The sequence below is a fragment of the Acomys minous genome (genome assembly GCF_964271855.1).
Source record: "Acomys minous genome assembly, chromosome: 2".
Taxonomy (NCBI): Eukaryota; Metazoa; Chordata; class Mammalia; order Rodentia; family Muridae; genus Acomys; species Acomys minous.
The window spans coordinates 86,278,404-86,300,615 of NC_140484.1; the positions used below are offsets into that span (position 1 = coordinate 86,278,404).

The 22,212-nt window shown below is 51.8% G+C and overlaps 1 protein-coding gene across 4 annotated transcripts; it reads left to right on the forward strand.

Annotated features, from left to right (window-relative positions):
* Positions 1-892: 892 nt before the first annotated feature.
* ODAD1 (outer dynein arm docking complex subunit 1) lies at positions 893-16,753 on the forward strand. Of its 4 annotated transcripts, none has more exons than XM_084773310.1 (16): positions 893-1,528; positions 2,229-2,398; positions 2,509-2,600; positions 3,640-3,739; positions 4,069-4,258; positions 6,141-6,263; positions 6,455-6,568; positions 8,416-8,483; positions 10,716-10,903; positions 11,114-11,248; positions 11,751-11,833; positions 11,930-12,098; positions 15,185-15,348; positions 15,424-15,521; positions 15,775-15,839; positions 15,928-16,179. In XM_084773310.1, the coding sequence occupies exons 3-16, from the start codon at positions 2,531-2,533 to the stop codon at positions 16,035-16,037; spliced, it is 1,677 nt and encodes a 558-aa protein (XP_084629436.1). In that variant the 5' UTR covers positions 893-1,528; positions 2,229-2,398; positions 2,509-2,530; the 3' UTR covers positions 16,038-16,179. The 4 variants fall into 4 exon arrangements, with proteins under 4 accessions (XP_084629436.1, XP_084629433.1, XP_084629435.1 ...); XM_084773307.1 differs by having other exon boundaries at positions 894-1,528; positions 15,761-15,839; positions 15,928-16,753; XM_084773309.1 differs by lacking the exon at positions 893-1,528 and adding an exon at positions 1,628-1,918 and having other exon boundaries at positions 15,761-15,839; positions 15,928-16,753.
* The last annotated feature ends 5,459 nt before the right edge of the window (positions 16,754-22,212 follow it).

Consider the following 22,212-nt stretch of genomic DNA (forward strand, 5'->3'; position numbering starts at 1 on the left):
CTGTAAGACTGAGACCTCCAGAGAGATCTCTAGTCTAGACCCAGAGTCCCCAGAGAGAAACGGAGTCCGATGTCGATGCAATACACACATTTTATTGAGTCGATGTGCATCGAGGTCTGACAAGCTCTTTCAAGCTGCCGACCCCCAAAAGCAGGCGCAAGTGCTTTTTATATCTTTTTGTAAAAGCAGAATTTAGCAGGCCACTTACCCCACCTCGGAGGGGTAAGTGCATTCCAGGGGTAGGGGCAGTGGAATATTTTTAGATACAGCTGGACCCTCAGCATAGGCTGGCTGGCTTTGAGTTGAACTGGACCCTCAGCACAGACTGGCTTGCCTTCAAGCTGGACCCTCATTATTTTTATACAGCTGGACCCTCAGCACAGGCTGGCCAGCCTTGAGTCAAGCTGGACCCTACAAGGGGGCCAAACAGCTACAGAACACACATAGCGATTTGATATTGATACCTCGGTTCCGGTACCCCCAGTACCACACTACACTCTGGAGCCACGCATTGGCGGTGTGATCAGTTACCGATGCTTTTTTCTCCGTCTGTAAAGGAGAGATGGTGCAGGGTCTAAGTGCACAGGTCTAGGGCAGTGCATGGCCGTTTTGTGCAATTTACAGCAGGACTTATGGCCCCGAGTGGAGACAAGGAACCTCTAGTTCAGAGCCTCTAGTAATTGGAGGAAGAGCAAAAAGACTTGGGTCCACTGAGGCCCAAAGCCTAAGTTTGGAATCCTAAATGAGAGTGGCTGGAGGCGGGGCGACAGAGACTTGGTTGGAGAGGGCGTGTCCAACTCTGAAGAGTTGGGGTCACCGTGGACAAAACTGGCGTTTTAGGATGGAGTCTTGTGCTCATCTGGGATTGCAGGGCCAGGAGGCTGCAACCCAGGCCTGGGAGGAGTGTTGGAACCAGGAGTAAGGAAGATGCTAACGGGGTGAGGATGCCCTGTCGTCGGGAACAGCTTTAACACTTTAGAGTTGAAACAGCTGGGTTGAAATACTTAGGGTGCCTCCGGGAAGGGTTTAGGGAATCGCAACAAAAGTATCACACAGAAGTGGAAGTATCTGGAGACCAAGGATGGTAGCGGGACCTCCCCTGCCCAGGCCTCGGAGGAGCTCAGCATAGCAGCCACTTCCTCCCACAGGAAACCGCAGGCGTCGGGCACACCCAGCCTGCAGGCAGCGGCGTCCTCAGCCCGCTCACAAGAGGACCACGTGGGGTGAAGAGCTTGGCTGGCCGGGGCCGCGGGAGGCTCCGCCCACTCTCACTTCCGGCTCTGCCCTACTCTCGGGCCAACGGTTGGTCGCGCATGCGTAGTGAGCCCGTGTAGGACCTGAGATAGTAGTGAGCCTTCCTCCAAACCATGAATTCCCCAAGGAACCAGCCCCCGCCTAGCCCCGAAGTCTACTCTTCTAAACCGTTCCCTTCAGGCGCCTTCAGCTTCCGCTTCCCGGGATACACGCTGCCCATAGTGCCGAGCGCCACGCATCCACCCTCGCCATCTCAGCTGGGGGTCCCGCCAAGGTGTCCAAGTCGGCCCCAGCGCCCCAGTGCGCCCGCCCCCAAGCCCCGCCTTTTACAGTACCTAAGCTCCCCCCTCTTCTTACTAAAAGCCTCTGGCTGCTCCCTCCTAGTTCCCGCCCTTTACAGGACACTTGACTCCTCCCCTGTGCTGCAGTCCCGCCCCTTACAGCATCCAAACCCCTCCTCCTTGCTGTCAACCATCTTCGGCTCCTCTTAGATCTGCAGTTCTGCAGTTCCTCCCCTCCCTTTTTACAATACCGCCCTGGATCTCTGCCTGGCTCTTCCCCCTCCGCGCTCTCTCCTAGGCTCAGCTCCCCGTAGACTCCTTAGGGCAGTGCTTCTCAACCTTCCTTATGCTGCGACCCCTTTAATACAGTTCCTCATGTTGTGGTGAGCCCCCCCCCCCACCCCCGCCATAAAATTATTATCCTTGTTACTTCAAAAATAACTGTAACTTTGCTACAGTTATGGATCGTAAGGTAAATATCTGTGTTCTCCGATGGTCTTCGATGACGGTCGACCTCCCCTCCCCCAACGGTGTTGCGACCCACAGTTGAGAAACGCTGTTCTCTAGGGTCTTCTCTGCCCCCCACCCCGCAACACTCGAGTTCACCGAGTCTTCCACTGGTCTCTCCTGCTCTCCTCCTCAGCCCGCCCCTTGCCGCTGTCCTCGGGTCTCATTGGCCCCTTATCTCCCCAGTAACCAGACCCCAACAGTGAGTGTGGAGCTGCAAGGACAGGTCAGGCGCATAAGCAGGTAGAGCCGAGACCTGGTCCCAACCCCGAGCCGGCCGGGCTCAGAGGTGCGGAGAGGTGACCCAGGGACCGAGTCAGAGTCAAGCCGCAGGACCCAGCCTGTGTGTATTTGGGGTGAGCGACGTCCCGGTGTAGCCCCAGAAAAGCCGAGGCTCAGAGAGGTTGCTTGCTGTTGCTGGCCCTGTGCGCTGGCTTGCGGGCTCTGAGGCTGCTGTCCCCTGCAGGAGCGCCGCCTCTGTGGCCAGGATGCGTTTGGGTCTGTCGACCAGGAGCGCCCGCTCCGAAGAAGGAAGCGATGTCTTCTTGGAGGGACCGGGTAATTCGTGATTCCGCCCCCTCTCCTCTGAAATTCCTTTTCTGTCCTCAGCTTTTCCAAGTTCAGAGCCTGGCCTGGGGAAGCTTCCCGGGAGCGCCCTCTCCTGGGGGCAGATTTGAACCAGAGTAGAAGGGGCGCTCCTGGCGAGTGGCGGCGCCAGGCCTGGCAGTGGGGTGGCTGGAAACACTCGGACTTGGGAAGAAGTTTGAGTGGCGCCCAGGACATCCAGAAAATACCCAGAGGAGGACTTGTGAGACGGCTCAGGGAGGGAGTATATACAATGTAATTTGAAACAGAAAAAGAGAAAGGACCCGCGTGTTGATGCACACCTTTCATCCCAGAGCTGGGGAGGCAGAGGCAATTTGAGTTTCATGACAACCATAGTAAAAACCTTGTCTCAGGGGAAAAAATTAAGACAAAACAAAACAAAACAAAACAAAAACAACAAAAAACTCGGGCGCGAGAGCCGCATATGCAGTTTATGGCTAGGGTAGGAAGTGGACACTGGTTTTGGTCAGTTCTCAGTTGGCGCTGGGGTGGGGTGGGGGGAGCTGATGGGGAGATGGAAGGCATGGACAGGGCAAGGTTCCTTGGGGCTTCGGATGCCGGGCTGAGGCGTCAAAGAAGAGGGAAGGGTTCCTTTTACATGTAGGAAGCCCTTGGGGACTTTGTAAGGAGTGATCAGGAGACTGGATAAAGTGAGAAGGGATGGAGCCTGAGCCCCGAGGACAAAGGAGAGAAAGGGCGGGAGGAAGCAGAGGCCACTGCAGTCCCTGGAGGGTTAGGAGGGTGCCACTGTCTCTAGCTCCAGGTGCTAGAGACCAGGAGGCCTCTCGGAAACAGCCCTCAAGCCAGAATGCCTTGGGACCGGAATGGGTCAGTTTGGCTACTAGGAGATACAGGGACTGAGATGAGGTCCTCAAGGATGCCAGGGCTGGGGCTGCGGGTCCAGTTGCAGTTTGAGAGACCCTAAAGGGACCCTCGGGGGTGGCCTGACAGGCCTGATCCCTTTGAGTCCTCTGCTTGGTCTTGCCCACAGGGGATTGGGAGCTCCACCGCCTGCAACGACAGTGCAAGGTGATGGAGGGGGAACGGCGGGCGTACAGCAAGGAGGTTCATCAGCGCATCAAAAAGCAGCTGTGAGCTGGGGGAGAGGAACGAAGTGGGACTTCTGAGCCTTGGGAGACGGGGACAGAGGAAGGGAAGTGCAGGGTGGGGGAGGAGCAGGGACAGGGGAGTAGTGATAAAAAGGGACCGTAAGGGAGGCAGGGACAGGAGGAGGTGCAGGGGAAGGGAAAATGGACGGGGGGCGGAGCATGGGGAAGTTTCAGAAGAGGGGTGGGTTGCGAGAGAAGCGCAGGGTCGGGGGACAGTCAGGGCTCAGTGAGGGGGGGGGCCCAGCGTGAGCTGATTGTTGAGTGCCGCCAGCTTGCTGCTGTGACCCCTTTTGCTCCTCCCTGACCGGCAGCGAGGAAATTCGGCAGCTGGAGGAGTTACGAGACAAGCTCCAGATGCAGATCGGCGTGGCGCAGAGCCAGGTCAAGCGACTGGGAGACGCCAAGCGTTTGGAGGACATGGATCGGCTACTCAAGTGCAGGGCCCAGGTGCAGGGCGAAGTGGAGGCGCTGCAAGAGCAGACCCAGGCCCTGGACAAGCAGGTGGGTTCTCCCGCCTAGAACCTGCACCGAGAGCTAGCGATGGTGCGTACTCCTGTAAAGTCAGCACTCAGGAAACTGAGGCAGGAAGGTTGCTTTAAATTCAAGGCCAGTCTGGGCTGCAAGCAAATTACCCCTCCCCCCACCCCCCACCCCCGCAATGTGCTATACAAAATAAAATATCCCCCCAACTCGAGCTACATTTTGGCTGCATAATGAATACTTTTAACCACTGGGAAAGAATGCTTTTTTTTTTTTTTTGAAACAAGGTCTTATTGTGTTGTCTTGTAACTCACTATGTAGACCAGGCTAGCCTTGAACTCACAGCTATCTGCCTGACTGTTTTGTGGGTGTTGGGTTTAAAGGTATGGGCTACTCTGCTGGGTCCTGGAAAGCATATTTTGAACTAGTGGGCCCTAAACTTTGTTTGTCTTGGAGCTCTTAATTTCTTTCTTTCCTTTCTTCTTCTCCTCCTCCTCCTCCTCCTCCTCCTCCTCCTCCTCCTCCTCCTCCTCCTTCTTTTAGTTTGTTTGTTTTTCTGAGACAGGGTTTCTCTGTGTATAACCTTAGCTGTTCTGGAACTTACTCTGTAGACCAGGCTGGCCTCGAATTCACAGAGATCCGCTTGCCTCTGCTTTCCAGGTCCTGGAATTAAATAAAGGTTGTGCTACCACTGCCTGCCTGTTGTGACAGAAAGTTTAATTGAAGTGGTCATGGATTCACTTGAAGTTTTAAAAATAGTGAAGAGATTTCCCCCTGTATATTTTGCTCACTTTCCCTCAATTTTGATTTTGATTTGATTTGAAAACTGGCACAGGAGAATGTCACCTCACTGAAAGGCCAATACTACCACATTGTGGTAAACCCTCAAGCCACCTAGGGGCACCTGATGGGCCATGTGGGTATGACCTATGCCCATGTGCCTCACACATGTCACATGCCAATGGGTGAGTCTGGAGTTGGCATCTTGACGCATGTGTGGTTTTGCCAAAGCTGCTGGAAAGGTTTCTTCACAGAGTGGTACACTTGAGCTGATTCTCAGCTCCTGAGACCACTGTCCAAGAACAAGGCACAGGCTGGGTTGTTTCCCCAAGCGCTCAGCAGGAGCCAGTCTCCTGCCTCCCTGGCGTCTGGTGTTTTTGCTGGCCATTTGAGTTTGCTGTTTGGTTTTGGGGACAGGGTCTCACTGTGTAGCTCTGGCTGTCCTGGAGCTCACTTTATTCCTAACCTGTCTCTAGGTCACATTCTGAAGTACTGGGGCTCAGGGTATTTGACAGGAGTTTCTGGGGACACTATCTAGCCTATAGCAGAACAGACTGGTGTCCAGTGGTCCACTCAGTCTACTCTGTGGAGTAACTCCAGACACAGCAAGACTGCAGAAACAAGGTCATGTGGGAAGCTGGCTGGGGCGGGGTCAGCGGGGTCACTCTACGTAACCTCCCAGCATCCCCATCTTTCTGGGGACCATGATAGCAGCTCTTCCATCTCATGCATGTCTTCAAAAACACCAGGAGAGGGGAAGCAGGTGGATCTCCGAGCTCAAGGCCAAGCCTAGTTTTCATAGCGAGTTCCAGAACAGCCAGGGCTGGACAATGAGACCCCATCTCGAGAAGCAAAGTCCAAACTCAGCAAACTAACTAACTAACTAACTACCTAACTAACTAGCTAACTAATTAACTAACTAACAAAAGGACTACCAGGAAAGGGGTAGAGCTGGCTCATCCTGGGCCACAGGCCCTGTGGTTACCCAGCCATGGGTCCAGTGGTTGCAGGGGGCATCTGGCTGAGTTGGGTGCTGCCGAAAGGATGTGGGGGGGCTGCAGGGACAGCAGATGTCCTTAACACATCTCTGCCAGGCATATGATGGGTGCTGCATTCCCCCCAGATCCAGGAGTGGGAGAACCAAATGCTCACCCGGGGTAAGGAATGCTCGGCTCCAGGTGTCATCCTGGACCAGAAGATGAAGATCCAGAGACGGATCAAGATCCTCGAAGACCAGCTGGACAGGGTGTGTGGCCTCAGGCTCAGACGGAGGGGCGCGGGGAGGGCAGGCACTGTGGGCTTGAGGGTCCCCGTAGAAGGAGAAGGAAGGATCCCGGGGTAGGTAGGTTTCAGGTTTCCCTGGAGGTAACAGGGTGGTTCCCCACCTCTGACCGGAAACAGTGCTCTAACGCCCTGCGCCCGCCACCCCCGCCCCAGGTCACCTGTCACTTCGACATCCAGCTGGTGAGGAACGCCGCCCTGCGGGAGGAGCTGGACGTGCTGCGCATCGAGAGGAGCCGCTACCTGAACATGGACCACAAGCTGAAGAAGGTGAGGGCGAGGAGGAAGGGCACATCCCCCTTTACCTCACCCCCACGCACGGACAGCAGCTGCACTTTGGATTCTGACATCGGGGCAACCCATAGGCCCTCCAAGCCGTTCACACCCCTCAGAGATCCTGGAGCACCTCCAAAGCCCTTGGAAGAGCTAGCCTCCCCTCCCCCTCCCCTCCCTCCAGCCCCCTTTTATAAAACTTTTTATATCAAAATGATTTTAAACTTACATAAAAGATGTGAAAACACACACACAGAAAACTGTACACACATTCTTCGCTAGGATATACGTACATGTGTGTGTGTGTGTATGTATGTATGTATGTATGTATGTATGTATGTATGTATGTGTTCCTTGAGAGCCTTACTATATAGCCCAGTCTGGACTTGAGCTCTTGGCAATCCTCCTGCCTCAGCCTTCCTAGTGCTGGGATTACAGGATGTGAGCCATCATACCTGTTCCCTAGCCCCCGCCCCCACGCACTCACGCGCTCCATGACCTTGCTGGTGTGGGGTCGTGTCTGGGCCAGCTGTGTTTTATGGAGGAGGTCCCCTGAGCCGACCATCTTTTCTGCTTGGTACTCTGTGGGAAGCAGGGCACGCTAAAGAAGCTGGGCTTGAGATTTGGTATTCAGGTGCCACAGCCCAGAAGGAGGTGCTCTGGGACAGAGTCTCCCTGGGTGACAAGCACTGTGCTGGAGCTCCGCACTGATGTCCTCAGTGCCTGAATAACTTCCACTGCCCTGGCCAGTGTCCCATTCTTGCTAGGGTCAGCATAGCGACTTCGAGGTGCATGTCCGCAGTCACCAGACTGGCACGGACCCCCATCATCTGGGGGCATCTTCACTATTCTCCCCAACCGGCACCCTAGCCCCTCCCCCTAACCCCTCCCCCTTCCTGTGTGCTCTTTCCTGTTCTCGCCTCGCCTCTCCTTTTCTTTTGTTATTTCTTCAACAAGTTCCCATTTTCTTTCTCTTAAAAAAATTTTTGTGGGGCTGGAGGGATGGTTTAGTGGTTAAGAGCACTTACTGCTCTGCCAGAGGTCTTAAATTAAATTCCCAGCGACCACATGGTGGCTCACAACCATCTACAATGTGATCTGATGCCCTCTTCTGGCCTGCGGGTGTACATGCAGGCAGAGCATAGTTTTTTTAAAAAAATCTTTAAAAAATTTTGTCCTGGGCGAGGTGGCACACGCCTGTAACCCCATACTTCCTAGGATGGCTACCCAAGGACCAAGCTCCCTCCCCAAGACCCTTGGTGGATATACCACACCAAATCCTGGCATAGTAATGACATCTAAGCAGGTTTCCAGGGCAAGTTGGGGCTGCCGCTTTGTTCCTGGGTGAGCAGTTCCCAAGTGAGCTCGCGTTAAGTGTCCCACCTGTCGTCCTGATTTTTCTCTCATTTGGGACCTCATTAAGTCCCCTTTCCTGGGGCTGGAGAGATGGCTCAGTGTTTAAGAGCACTGCCTGATCTTCCAAAGGTCCTGAGTTAATTCCCAGCAACCACATGGTGGGTCACAACCATCTATAATGTAACCTGATGCCCTCTTCTGGCCTACAAGCAGACAACACTGTATACTTAATAAATAAATCTTTTTTTAAAAAAGACCCCTTTCCTGATTCCAAAATCAGTCTGGTGGTCTACATAGGTTGAGGACAACCAGAGATACACAGTGAAAACCATTTCCAAAACATAACCACCACCACCCTCAACAAAAAACAGAAACAACAAAAACATCCGGTTTTTGATCAGGGGCTCACAGGAGGCTCTGCAGCGGTAGGCGTGGGACTGCCCCTTCTTGGGAAGGCTGGAGGAAACCAGCTCTCTGTATCCCTGTAGGAGATCCACCTGCTCCGGGAGAAGGTTGGAGCGCTCAGCACGTCCTCTACTTTTGCTTACACAGCCAGGTAAGCACCGCCCTCCGGGGGCGGGGCACTTGGGTAGCCGTGGCAGCAGAGGTTGGGGCCAGGCAGGCCTGAGACTCACAGAGACCAGCACGACCCAAAAGGTATCCCCAACTCTTCTGCCAGCCCTGGCGCCTTGGGTGCGTGTAAGTGGAGAGCTCCCATCTGTGACAGCACCAGCACTTACGGCTGGGAACCCACGAGACATCAGGCTGTGGAGAACAGCTGGGTTTCTCAGGAGCGGTGGCTGTGGGAGCAGCCAGCCAGCCTCCAGGCACAGATGTGCTGGGCGGGATTGCTAATGTGGAAGCTGCTCAGGCGCTCGCTGGCTTTCCTTTCTGCCTGGCTCTTGGCCCTTCTGCATATTTTCTCCCCTCTGCCCGGTTCTTGCTGCACACCTGTTCTCTTCTTTGTTCAGTGCCTGCTTCCTCTCTCAGGACCTTTGACCCTGGAGCATCCTCACGTCCCTCCCTAAGGCCTTCCTCTCTCCCTCTCCCTCTTCTTAGTTTTTCTAATGCTTATAATGGTCACCATTTGAAAGTTAACCGCCATGGCGCCTGATGTGGTGGCACCTGCTGGCCATTCCAGCACTCAGGAGAGGGACGTAGGACTTCAGTGCCAGCCTTCGCTACAAATCAAGTGCCAGCATGAGGCCAGTACGAGTTGCATGAGACCCCATACCAAGCACCAACGGAAGTGTACAGCCCAGAAGCATTCACCGTGTTGTGCAGCCATTGCTCTATCCAGACCCTGGGGCAGAAGCGCTTTTCTTTTTCAATGCCCCAGCAGACCTCACACTTCCTCTTTGTCTCTGGGGTCCTGAACACTGCACATAGGTGGAACGAGAAGCTTGCGTCCGTTCTTGTCCAGGGCATGTACATTAGCTATCTATCGCCTTTGCTAACAGCTTGGCGGTTTCTTTCTCTTTTTGAGTATTTTCTTACCGTTTATTTATTGTGTGTGTGTGTGTGCATGCATACATGCGTGCACGCTCAAACGGTGGACGTGGAGGTCAGGACACACTGCAGAGGTCACAATTCTCCTTCCACACTGTGGGATGTGAATTCAGGCTGTCAGGCTGAGTGACAAGCGCCTTTCCCTGCGGAGCCATCTGCCTGGCCAAGATTCTGTGATTTCCTTACCTATGTCATCCTCCACCCCTCACCCTGGCCACCCAAATCTATTTCTCCACACTTGTCTGGCTTCTGCCCTCTGGCCTCCAGTCTAGGTGTCCTCCTGTCCTTGGTGTCTTGTTCACATCTTGCTTTCTCAGTGATAACACAGAGGGAGGAAAACTGATTGGCTAGGTAACTGTGATGATGTGGTGACTGGGTGACTGTGATGATGTGGTGACTGGGTGACTGTGATGATGTGGTGACTGGGTGACTGTGATGATGTGGTGACTGGGTGACTGTGGTGATGTGGTGACTGGGTGACTGTGATGATGTGGTGACTAGGTAACTGTGATGATGTGGTGACTGGGTGACTGTGATGATGTGGTGACTAGGTAACTGTGGTGATGTGGTGACTAGCTAACTGTGATGATGTAGCGGTCAGTTAATCTAGTCACCTACAGTGGACAGTCAACTGAGGTGTGGGGACAGGCTGACTTCTGTTCTGGGAAGGTGTAGTTTGACCAACCAAGAGGTTCTTGGGGCTGGGACTTGCTATTGTCAGGGGATGCTATGTATGGGGAAGAATGGCCCAAACTAGACCCCAGGAGTGACTCTAGCAGGAGCCCCCCAAGCCTGGAAGAGGTGAGGTCAGAACTAGAATGGCCCAGAGCAGGGGTCCTTTGCCACTGATGACATCAAAGCCTCAGGCCCAGGTGTGCAGCCAAGCAGGGCAGGGGCATCACCAAGAGTCATCCTGCCTTAATGGGGTGTGCTAGAGTGTAGAGAAGACTTGACTGCCCCAGACGTATCCATTTCTAGCCACAGACCATTCAAATTTCAGTGTCACCCAGGCTGTTTTTTCTGAGTCTGGGAATAATCTCCTGACCACAGCCTTTAGCCCTCTGAGTAACGGGTCTCACCACTCCTGGCCTCTGTGTCCCCTGTGCATCCACCACGTTTATCGTATCTAGCCCCATCCCTGCCCAGCTCTTCCAGCCTAGAACATTCTCTGCCTTTTGAGAGCATCCTCGTAAAGCAAGCTGGCACTGCCCTTCCCCAGGGCCCAGGGTGACCTCAGCCTCACTCTTCTGTTTTGACTGATATGGCCCTCCTCCCCCAGGGAAGAGGCCAAAACCAAGATGGGCTTGCTGCGGGAGCGCGCAGAGAAGGAGCTGGCTCAGAATGAGACGGAGGCGCAGATCTTGCTGAGACAGATATCGCATCTGGAGCAGCTGCACCGATTCCTCAAGCTCAAGAACCACGACCGGCAGCCGGATCCTGACATGGTGCAGAAGCAGGAGCAGCGAGGTGAGGCCGGTGCTTGCACCTAATCCAGGGCCACTGCAGCTCTAATGCCTCCCCTGGCCCTCACGGTGGGCGAAGCCCCTTGGGAGAAGGTTGGGCAAAGGCGAGGGAGAAGCCGGTGAGTGGGCGGAGCCGGTGTGTGGGCGGAGCCCGTTGGGAAAGGCGGGCTTGTCCAGGACCCTGGAGCCCTCAGTTTCTCTGGGTTGCCCACAGCGCTGGAGGTGGCAGAAGGCCTCCGAAAGACCTCCCAAGAGAAGCTGGTACTGCGTTATGAGGACGCTCTGAACAAACTGGCCCAGCTGACCGGCGAGAGCGACCCTGACCTGTTGGTGGAGAAATACCTGGAGTGTGAGTGGGCAGGGTGGACCAGGTGGAGGGCGCTGCCTGGCACGACCTGCACCTTGCCTTGCCCCAGGTGCTTTACTCCGTTGGCAGTTTTCATTGTCTTGCTTGGTGCCCCTCCTCAGTGTTTCTCCCTCAGGGGTCCCTCCTTTGGGTCTGCATCTCTTCTTTCTTCCGTACATTTCCTTCTCTCTTGGCCTTCCTCTCTCCTTATCTTTCCTTCAACCCTTTCTGTCAGTTTCTCCCCTCCCCCTCTTCCTGCTGCTGATTGCTTCCTGGAGCTTCCCCAAATCTCCTTTCACTGTACCCCATTTCCCTCAGTGTTTTGGTGTCCCTCTGGGGCGACCACTGTCTCTTTTGCTGTGACTGAAAGTTTCTGCCCCTCTGTGTTGTTTGTACCTGTTGCTGTTCTCTGTCTGTTTTTCTGCCATTGTTGCTGTCATCTTTCAGCCTTTAGTGACCTTCCGTTTCTAATTCCATCCCTCTGGGCCCCCCTGCCCTCCCCCAGTGGAGGAACGCAACTTTGCTGAGTTTAACTTCATCAATGAGCAGAACTCTGAGCTGCACCATCTTCAGGAAGAGATGAAAGAGGTGAGCAAGACCCGTCCCCCCCTTCCCCTCCCTCCCTCCGTCCCTCCCTCCCTCCCCTCCCTCTCTCCCTCCCAGCTCCAGCCCCTGTCCCTGCAGATGCAGGAAGCCCTAGTCAGCGAGAAGGCCAGTCAGGGTAACCGGAACCTGCAGCAAGAGCAGCAGTGCAGAGCCTTGCAGCAGAACGTGGACAAGATGTCCTCTGAGTCCGAGCAGCTGGAAATGCGCTTCCAGGCTCTCCGAGCTCAGCTGGAAAAGCTCAAGATTGGTAAGTGCTCCCTCTCTCAGCCCCAGCCTCTCCCTTCGGTGTGGGGAGCTGGCCATCAGGAGGCAGTCCATGGCCAGGTCTGTGTTGGCTTCTCTGTCTATCCAATACCCTTTGTCAGCCCATCTGGGGTGCACCATCCATCCGTCTGTCTGTTTGGGTATCCAGGTGTGTGACTGTTGGCCAGAATACTTAATTAATTAATTAAAAATTAATTAATTAATTTGAGATAGGGTCTTTCTGTTATGTAACTCTGGCTGTCCTGGAACTTGCTCTGTAGACCAAGCTGGCCTTGGACTCAGAGAAAAATCCACCAGCCTCTACCTCCTGGGTGCTGGGATTAAAGATGTGGGCTCCGATGGCAGTTTCTTCTTTTATGCCTTCAAGTACACATATGTGTGTGGTAGAGATAAATGTGCCCGCTCCCCTCGTGTCTCAGCCTCACTTCCTACTGTATCTGCAGTACTCACTCAGTGTGGCTGCCATGTTGTCAGCGTTCAGTGATATTGTCACCCTATTGTTATCTCCGTGATATTCTGTTTGCTTCATGCATTTTAATATTAAAATTTGGTGTGTATGTATGCATGCATTGTGTGTATATGTGCACATGTGTGCGCCACAGCACAGATGAGGCGGTCAGATACAGCTTGCAGTAGCTGGTTCTCTTCTTCCCCCATATGAGATCTTGGGATCAAACTCGAGTTGTCAGGCTTTACATGCAGGGCTTGCCCCACTAAGCCACCTTGACAGTACATAATTTATTTACTTAAATAGTTAAACATTTTAAAAATTAGATTTATATTTTTATATGAGAATGTTTTGCCTGTATGTATATATGTTTGTATGTACGGCACATGCATGTTTGGTGCTTCAAAACATCAGAAGATGGTGTTGGATCCCCTGGAACTGTACTTACAGGTGTTTGTGAGTCACCATGTGGGTGCTGGGATTTGAACCTGGGGCCTCTGCAAGAACAACACGCGGTTTTTTTTGTAAAAGATGTATTTATTTACTATTGCTGCTGGGAATTGATCAGGACCTCTGGGAGAGCAGTCAGTGCTCCTAACCTCTGAGCCATTTCTCCAGCCCACAACGAGCACTCTTAACTGCGGGACCTTCTCTCCAGCCTACTGTGTTTTAGCACTGAGTTAGATTGTTTTTCCTGTTCTGAGGCTTGGGGTACTTTTTTGTATGGTTGTGTACTCTCCCACTTTGTGTGAACTGAAATGTACCTTCCACTTGACACGATGTACTCAACTCTTGTGATTAGTGCCTCTGTGGTACACGATGTCTTTACCAACTTGAGGTTGCAGAAGTATTCTCCTGTTTTTCACTAGAACTTTGTTTGGCTTAGTTGGGGTTTCCATTGCTGTGGCAAAACAACGTGACCAAAAGCAAGTTGGGGAGGGAACGGTTTACTCAGCTTACACTACCACGTTGCCATTCATCTCCAAAGGAAGCCAGGAACTAAAGGGCAGCAGCTAAAACGGCAGGAACCTGGAGGCAGGAGCTGAGGCAGAGGCCATGGAGGGGAGCTGCTTACTGGCTCGCTTTCCCTGGCTTGCTCAGCCTGCTTTCTTTTTATTTTTTTAAGTTAAAAATTCCTTAATTTTTTATTATTCCTGGTACCACTACCAACAGTTTACAGGGCAATACACCTGATGTAATGAAAGAAAAAGAAAGACAAAGCTACAACAGATAAAAGACCTCAAGAATGTCCATCTAACTGACACTACATTGCATTAATCAATAGCTGCGCTTTTTGAAAACTGTGCAGCCTGCTTTCTTATGCCCAGGGACGGCACCACCCACAGCTGGCTGGCCCTTTCCCCCATTGAGAAAATCTCTTAGAGCCGGATCTCATGGAGGCATGTCTTCAACCAAGGCTCCTTCCTCTCTGATGACTCTACCTGTGTCAAGTTGACACCCCAGACCAGCCGGAACAGCTGGCTTCCCACAAGAGAGTCTGGGCCCGTCACAGATGAGGTCACATGTATGGGGCCATGTGGGGCCGGAATGGTTTTTCCTGTCACCTCCCTATGGGGAACTGCCCATATCTGGCTCTGCCCCTGCTTGTTTTCAGGGATCCTGTGCAAGTTTCAGGAGACTGGCCACATTGCCCTTGGGTCCCAGTGTCACCCGCTCCAGACCTAGGCATGCACTTTCCTCCCGAGTCTGTGGAAGTGGGCAGCCTGTCTCGTCTGCAGGATTCACTTGGGTCAGATAGGGTGATGGCGGAGGGTGAAGATGGAGATGGACAAAGAGGCTGTGGCCGGGTGACAGGAGGACCTGCCGTGGCTCAGGCTGTAGTCCTCCTCGCTGACGCATGACAAGTCTACACGCCGTCTCACCGGAAACCCTGATGGTTTACTGTTGGCTTTTCATTTCTACACCAATGGGTGACAGTCCCTTAGTTCTGGCACTATTTTTGTTTATTTTTCATTTCTCAATATCTTGGAGTGTGTCACAACTATCCTAGTATGGCAATGTGGTAACACATTGTAGGATGTTTACTGCTGTCTTGATCTTGGTTTTTGAATATTCCATTTCTCGGCATGAGTGTTATCCTTTGGGCTGTCCATCAAATAAATCCAAATACTGCATAGCTTCAAGCCTAGGCAGTTCCTACTTCCAATCTGGAGACTAGGTGAAGTGAGATGTCTCGAAGCTTCTAAGGAGGCAGCAGGAGCAAGAGGCTCACCTGTATGAGGAGGCGGGACTCAGTTGTACTATTTCTGTCCTTAACAACAGCCTGTTACCCAGGCTCAGCACAACTGCTCGCAAGGGGCCTTGGGTGAGTGGCCATACTAGCGTGACTTCCGGGATGCGTGTGTTCTAGGTGGGATCTGAGCTTTGGCATTATTGGGTTGCTGGAAATGAGGTTTGTTTCTAGCCAGGGTGTGCCACCAAGGCCTCACCTTGTCAGTCAGATCTCACTTGGCCCTATCGAACCCTTCAGGCGGACGGTGCGCTACAGTCTGGGCTGCGCAGACCCATTCAGTCTTTAGCACCTTGCCTCTCCTGAGAGGCTGTAGCTATGTGCCGAATGCGGAGAGCACGGGTGCCCCGATGTCCCTCTCTGATCCCAGACATCCAGATTCTCTTCGACAATGCGCGCTGTGACAGCAGTGCCATCAAGGATCTCCTCGGGGTCAAGACCTACATGCGGGACAGGGACTTGAGCCTCTTCCTGAGCACCATCGAGAAGCGCCTGGTGGAGCTCCTCATAGTGCAGGCCTTCCTCGAGCACCAGGTGGGTAGGCCGGGACTTTGGGGTCGGCGCTGACCTTGGCTAGCCTGCACTAACCGCAGACCCCCACATTCTCAGAACCATACCCCTTTGGCTGAAGTTGCACTTCTGGCATTGGGCCAGAGCCAAGAGGACCCCCCAAAGAAGACTACCCCGCTCCAGCCACCTGACACCATGTGAGGCTTGGGCGGAGGAGGCAAGGGCCTGACTCCATGGAGCGGACAAAAGGGGCGGGATGGAGAGTGTGGATGTGGCTTGGGGGTGCAACCCTCTGGGGGCATGGAGGGTGAAGTGGGAGCAGAATGGGAAGATGGGGTGCTGGTGCTCCGAGGAGAGGGGCAGACATGGGAGAAGCTGGGATCCCTGTATGAGGCGGAGCTGTGAAACCAAACTCTGTACCTTTCTCCCACCTGAGGGAGGACTCCTCAGGTATCGTAGTCAGAGACGATTACCCTATGAGCAAGGAGGAACTGCTGAGCCAAGTCATGAAGTCGGTGAGAGTGGGGCCCCGCGGTGGGGGAGGGGGTAGGGAGGGAAAGGATTTGTACTGCCCACTGGGACCCTAATGTTTCCCATCCCCAGGTGGCACTCCAGGACCTGGAAGAGACCCCAAGGAAGGCGGACAGCAGCCCGAGCTTGGCTTTCTCCAGCACTCAGATCTCCCTGTCAACCCCCACCCTGGGGATCCCTAGGAAGACCAGCACAGTCCCTGAATCCATCCTGAGCCACAAGAGCCGAGGCCGTGGCACTGGCTCCATAAGCCATGTCACCTTTGGTGACTCTGCCTCCGTTGCAGGCCCCGTGACCTTGGCTTCTGCCAGCGCCAGTGGAGCACTGGCGTCCAGCCGGAGCTCTTTCGGGGTCCGTGGGAGCTTCAAACCCACCAGCTCCAGCAGCTACCTGGGGTCCACTGGCTACCTAGAGACCAGCCGAGGCCGCGACAGCATAGGGGGTGGCATGCAGACTCAGAGCCTGGGCTCAGAGTTGAGTAGAGGCCTCACTTCCAGCAGCGTCCCGGCACCCAGCCTTACCCCCGTCTCCAGGCCCAGTTCTTCTACCAGCAAGGAATCGAGGGGCTACAACTAGGGGTGCAGGTCCCATCCTGCCTAAACTTTTGGCAGGTTTTCTAACCTCTGCCCCCCTTCTCCCCAGAAATTCCTCTCCAGTCCCCGTAAGCCCAGGCCTCTTAAGTTTTCCGCAGTCATTTCCCTTTCTCCATCCCCACCATTACCTCCTCCACCTTAGCCTCGACTCTGTTGCCTCCCTTCCTCCTTGCTTCCTGTCTCTACCTTCCTCATCTCTCTCGAGCTTCCGTTCATCTGATGTCTCTGTCTCCTAATTGGATTCCCCTCCATTGACTAGGCAAACTGTAACAATAGGAAATAAAGGTCAGAGCCCAGCTTTCCCACAGCCTGGTTCCTACAAGTGTGTTCAGACATGGTTTCATCTGTTTCCAGCTCAGAGAAAAATGTGTGAGCCCATCCCTGTGTTTGTTCACCCCTGTGTCGGCCCATCCGTCCGTCCGTCCGTCCGTCCATCCATCCATCCAACCAGCCAGCCAGCCATCTATCCATCCAGTGATCCATCTACCCATCCATCCATCCACCCACCCATCCATCCATCCATCTATCCATCCATCCATCTATCCATCCATCCATCTATCCATCTTCTGAGTTTTCTTTCCTTCTGTCCCTGCTGAAGTCTGTATTAGTCAAGACAGGCTGGGTTATGCTGCAGTAGCAAACATCGCCAGCATCTGGCTCTTATGTAGCCAGAGTTTCTCTTGCTCCCAGTATTCTGCTTTTTGGGGGCTTAGTTAAGACCTCTATCCCACACCATGCTTGTGCCTCAGGCTGACAGGCAACCAAGACCTGGAGATGAGATCCTGGGAAAGAAAAAGGTGGCTACACTTGGCGCTTTACATGGACCCAGTGGCCCTGTCATGCACATCTACTAAGCAGAGAGGCCTTGGCACAAGGGTAGGGAATGGGGCTGTGGGGCCTTGCAGACATCCTTAACTGGCCCCACAGTGGGCCACAGAGAGCTGAGTTTTGGACTGAGGAATATTAGGACACAGTGGATGACTCCTGTCTGTCCATGCCTAAATGTTCTGTCAAAATTTAACCCAGATCAATCCAGACAAAATTCATCATTCACCCTCTAGGCCTCCCCTTCCTCCCTCTAAATGGGTCAAAACAACCTGAACTTCAAGGGAGTTGTGAGAATAAAACACCTTGATACATGTGAAGCGCCTGCCACAGCCTGTCCTGACTGACACAGACGTCAGCAGGGCCGGAAATGGGGAAAGCTCGGTAAATGGGTGATGGATGGGTGGATGGGTGAACGGATAGGTGGATGGGTGGGTGGATGGGTGAACGGATGGATGGGTGGGTGGGTGGGTGGGTAGATAGATGGATGGTGGGTGGATGGGTGAACGGATGGATGGGTGGATGGGTGGGTGAATAGATGGGTAGGTGGAGAGATGGATGGGTGGGTGGATGGGTAGATGGATGGATGGGTGGATGTGTGTGGATGGATGGGTGAATAGATGGGTGGGTGGGTGGGTGGATGGATGGATGCAGAATGGATGCCCGTGACTAAGTGTATATTGTCAGTGCTGTGCACATGGCTGTTAGACTGTTGTTTGTAGAAATGAGAAAAAGTCTGTACATTTTCAGTTCAGATACTCTTTTAAAAATATTTTCAGAGCCTGGTGGTGGTGGCGTATACCTTTACTCCCAGCACTTGGAAGGCAGAGACGGCACATCTCTGAGTTCGAGGCCAGCCTGGTCTACAGAGCAAGTTCCAGGACAGCCAGGGCTACACAGAGAAACCCTGTCTCGACATCCCTCCCCACAAAAAGACCATTGTGTAGGGGCTGACATGAGATTAACGGCTGACATGGAGGCATCCAGCTCACTGTGGATTGTATAAGAAAGCAGACTGAGAGGTTGGAGAGTTAGCTTAGTGGTAGAGTGCTTGCGTAGCAAGTGCAAGGCCCTGGGTTCGGTCCTAAGCTCTGGGAAAAGAAAGAAAGAAAGAAAGAAAGAAAGAAAGAAAGAAAGAAAGAAAGAAAGAAAGAAAGAAAAAAGCAGACTGAGCAAGGCATAGGGAGCAAGGTGGTGAGCAGCATCCTCCACGGCCTCTGCATCAGCTCCTGCCTCCAGGTTCCTGCCTTCACTTACCTCGGTGATAAAGTGAGACCTGAGGGTTGTAAGACAAATCAAGCCTTTCCCTCCCAAGTTGCTTTTGGTTAAGGCCCTTGTCACAGCAATAGAAATCTAAGACAATACAAATTTGATAATCCATTTGAAGAGCGGTTCTACTATAAACTTGCTCAGTAAGAGGCAAAGAGCCAAGTTTTTTTTTGGGGGGGTTGGGGGAGGGACCATTTGGACAAATGCTGAAACTGAAACCCTCAATGCAGAAGACAGCAGTTTTGAAACAAGCAAGTATAAAAAGCCCAGAGCATGTAGGGGGGGCGCTCATCTTTTGGTGTCAATTTACTGCACACAGGAATGTTCAGTAACCTAAGCAGGGACTTACCTTCTCTAACAAGTGCAGAGAGACAAAGTATGGCAGTATGGACTCAGTGTCTTAGCCGCTGCTTTATTGCTGTGACGGGACATCATGACATCATGACCACGGCAACAGTTAGGAAAGAAAGCATTTAACTGGGGCTGGCTTAAGGTTTCAGAAGTGAGTCCATTGTCAGTGTGGCGGGAAGCCGGCAGGCATGGTTCTGGGGAAGTAGCTCAGAGTTCTACATCCTAGTCCAGAGGCAGAGAGGGAGGGAAAGAGAGAGAAAGGGAGGGAGAGAGTGGGAGGGAGGGAGGGAGGGAGAGGGAGAGAAGGGGGGGAGGGAGAGAGGTTTCTTTTTTTTTGTTGCTGGGCTCCCCACCGGTTGGTTCTAGAATGACAATTTGTTTTTCTCCATTTTATCTCTTCCTTGGTAATGGAATATATATATTTTAATAGTATTCCACCAAGTCTATAATAAAAGACTGCATGTTCTAGGGGGAAAAAAGTTTGCCAGGAGCTATGCAAGCAGAAAGGGCCTGTGGCAAGCAAGTGAGCTTCTTGGAGGCAGCCGACTGTTTGTGCACAGCTGATAAGTGCGTTTGCCCTGGTGAGGCATAGCCCCAGGGACGCTGCATCCGGTCACTTCTTGCTGTTGACCGCCTTTCCATGCTTGTCACTGCTGTATCTTCCATCTATCTGGCATGGCGTAGAGAAATCCTCACTGCCTATGTATGCTCTGGCGTAATTGCTTCACTCTGTTGGGCAGACTTCCTGCAGATCACTATGAAGATAATTCCTGATAATGATTTTATAGAATTCCTGATTTGATTCAAGTAACTCGAAACCTCCCTACCCTGAAGAGTAGTAAACACTGCATGAAGAGTCTGTGAGCCTTCCATTGGCTTGTAAACTGCACTAGGGGGAAAAAAACAGGTCTGATACCTAGGTAAACATTTGTTCTAGGCTCAGAGATATAATCATGGGTCTTGGTCTGCACAGTGATAGACAGCCCTGAACAGAAAATAGATAATTAACTAATTATACAAAACTTTAAAAGTAAAACATAATATAGACGACCTGTTTCTTGTAAAAAAAAAAATCCTTGTTAACTTGTTACTGTGAACTTTCAGTGAGCTCATGGATAGCTAACGAATATTTAGTTTGGTATGAGTCTTAATGGAAAGACATAAACAATAATCCTGCTGTCATTCCTTGGACCCTGTTAACCTTAAACCTTATTAACCTACGGCATGAAAAACTGTTGCTTTAAATTCATAATGAGCCTGTGAAATGAAGACAGATAAGAAATGTTTAACTAGGGGGCTGGAGAGTTGGCTCAGTGGTTAAGAGCACCGCCTGCTCTTCCAGAGGACCCAGGTTTGATTCCTAGCACCAACATGGCAGCTCACAACTGTCTGTAACTCCAAGATCTGACACCCCTACACCAATGCACATAAATTAAAATTTAAATAAAAATATTAAAAAAAGAAGTAGCAACCAAAAAAAAATGTTTAACTAGGTATGAGTCTTAATGGAAAAACATGTAACAAATGTTGTGATAATTGCTTTATAGCCATGAGGTAATTTTGTCTTAGGTGGTATAAAAAGGCTAAGAAAGAGAATAAAGTTGTTAGATCTTTGCAATATCCACCAAATATGTTTGTTTGTCTGATTGTGTGTACATATATATGAAGCTGACTGGAGCCTGTTTTGCTTCATCCATCAAATGGGTATGTGAATGCATGCTTTTTATCATCCTCTTTCTCTTTCCTACCAGCTCACAAAGAGTTAATAAGATCCTCAGGTGGAGCCTGCTCCACCTATGCCTGCTCTATGCTGGTCTGAATTAAAGAGTCTGGAGTCTTTCACCGGCTTAGAGAATTAAGTTTCTTTTCTTTACTTTTTTTTTTTCCAAGACAGGGTCTCTCTGTGTAGCCTTGGCTGTCCTGGACTCACTTTGTAGACCAGGCTGGCCTCGAACTCACATCGATCCACCTGCCTCTGCCTCCTGAGTGCTGGGATTAAAGGGGTGCACCATTATGCCCAGCTGCTTTTTTTTTTTTTTAAATAAACCAGATGTCTTGTTCACTCTCGGATCACATCAGTTTCCTTCCCTCACCGACTTCGTGCCTCTTCTTTGGGACCCGAATTCCACTGGAGCTGGGTTCCGGCACTCAGGAAGCAAAAGTTTTGTGTTTTGAAGGAGATATTGGAACTATCTTTTGGCTAGTTCCCATGTTACTCAGATCGGTGTGTTTTATCCACTCCTAGAGAACATCAAAGACAGAAGGAAAAGGAAAACAACAGCTGTCTCTTTCTGACAAGTCCCTAAGAATTGCAAATTCTGTGCTCTTGGCTGGCCAGGCTCATAAACTTTGCCCACCCTGGGAAACGCATTTAACGATATTAGGCAAAGCAGAGACATCTCCACATGTCCACAGGAAATAAATGAGAAGAAGGGACAATGACAGTGTCACAGGAAGGATCAGCCACAGCATCCCAGAATAAATGTCGGGGTAAGCACCCTGAGCAGGTGCTGCAGACCAGGGCCCTTGACCACAATGCCATCCAGCTGACAGAAATGTATCTGGAGCAAGGGTGTGTCACCTGGAAAGGAGGCCACCGTATGCATGGGGAGCATTGCTGATCCATGTATCAGAGTTGAAAGGATACATGGAGAGAAGTCAGCATTGCGTAGCATTTAAATAGAGAAGAAAGTGGGAAAATTATGAATACTCTTATATGGCTTCAGCAGTTGTTCACAGTGTCTCAGTTTCATTGCACACTTGTTGTGTATGGTGGGTGAGGAGCTGGAACCTAAAGTGTTTTCATACAAAAAAAAAAAACAAAACTCATGGTCTCTTTCCAGGTATGGCCCGCATACAGCTCCATGCATATGTGTAGGCATACTTTTAAAGTCTATTTTTATTTATTTATTTTTTATATCTCTCCCTTCTCCACCCCAATACCTTCCAACACCCCAATACCAGGTAGGAGAGAAAAAAAGTTAATGGGGAGAAGGGGTGTACTTCTCTTTGCCTACTTCCCACTGTTTAGGGTTGTCAGGTTCTTTAGGGAAATACCAGCCTCCTTCGTTAGGATATTAAGCCAGCAACAGCCTTCTCTTTCTCCTCCAACTGTCTGTCTCCTCCAGGCGTTCTTCTCACAGCCCTCCTTCCCCTTCTCTCTCTCTCTCTCTCTCTCTCTCTCTCTCTCTCTCTCTCTCTCTCTCTCTCTCTCTGCTCTTGTATTGTTTCCAACTGGCAAACATCACGCCTTCACATGAAGCGGTTTCCTGTTGAAAAAAATCATGGCCCTCTCATGGAGGCTGTTAACAGCTGTGGA

Excerpts from the sequence above, each read along its gene's own strand:
- ODAD1 (XM_084773307.1), top strand. The coding sequence starts at position 2,531 with ATGCGTTTGGGTCTGTCGACCAGGAGCGCCCGCTCCGAAGAAGGAAGC. Across the intron at positions 8,484-10,715 it reads ACTTTTGCTTACACAGCCAG|GGAAGAGGCCAAAACCAAGA; the intron begins GTAAGCACCGCC and ends CTCCTCCCCCAG. Across the intron at positions 10,904-11,113 it reads GCAGAAGCAGGAGCAGCGAG|CGCTGGAGGTGGCAGAAGGC; the intron begins GTGAGGCCGGTG and ends GGTTGCCCACAG.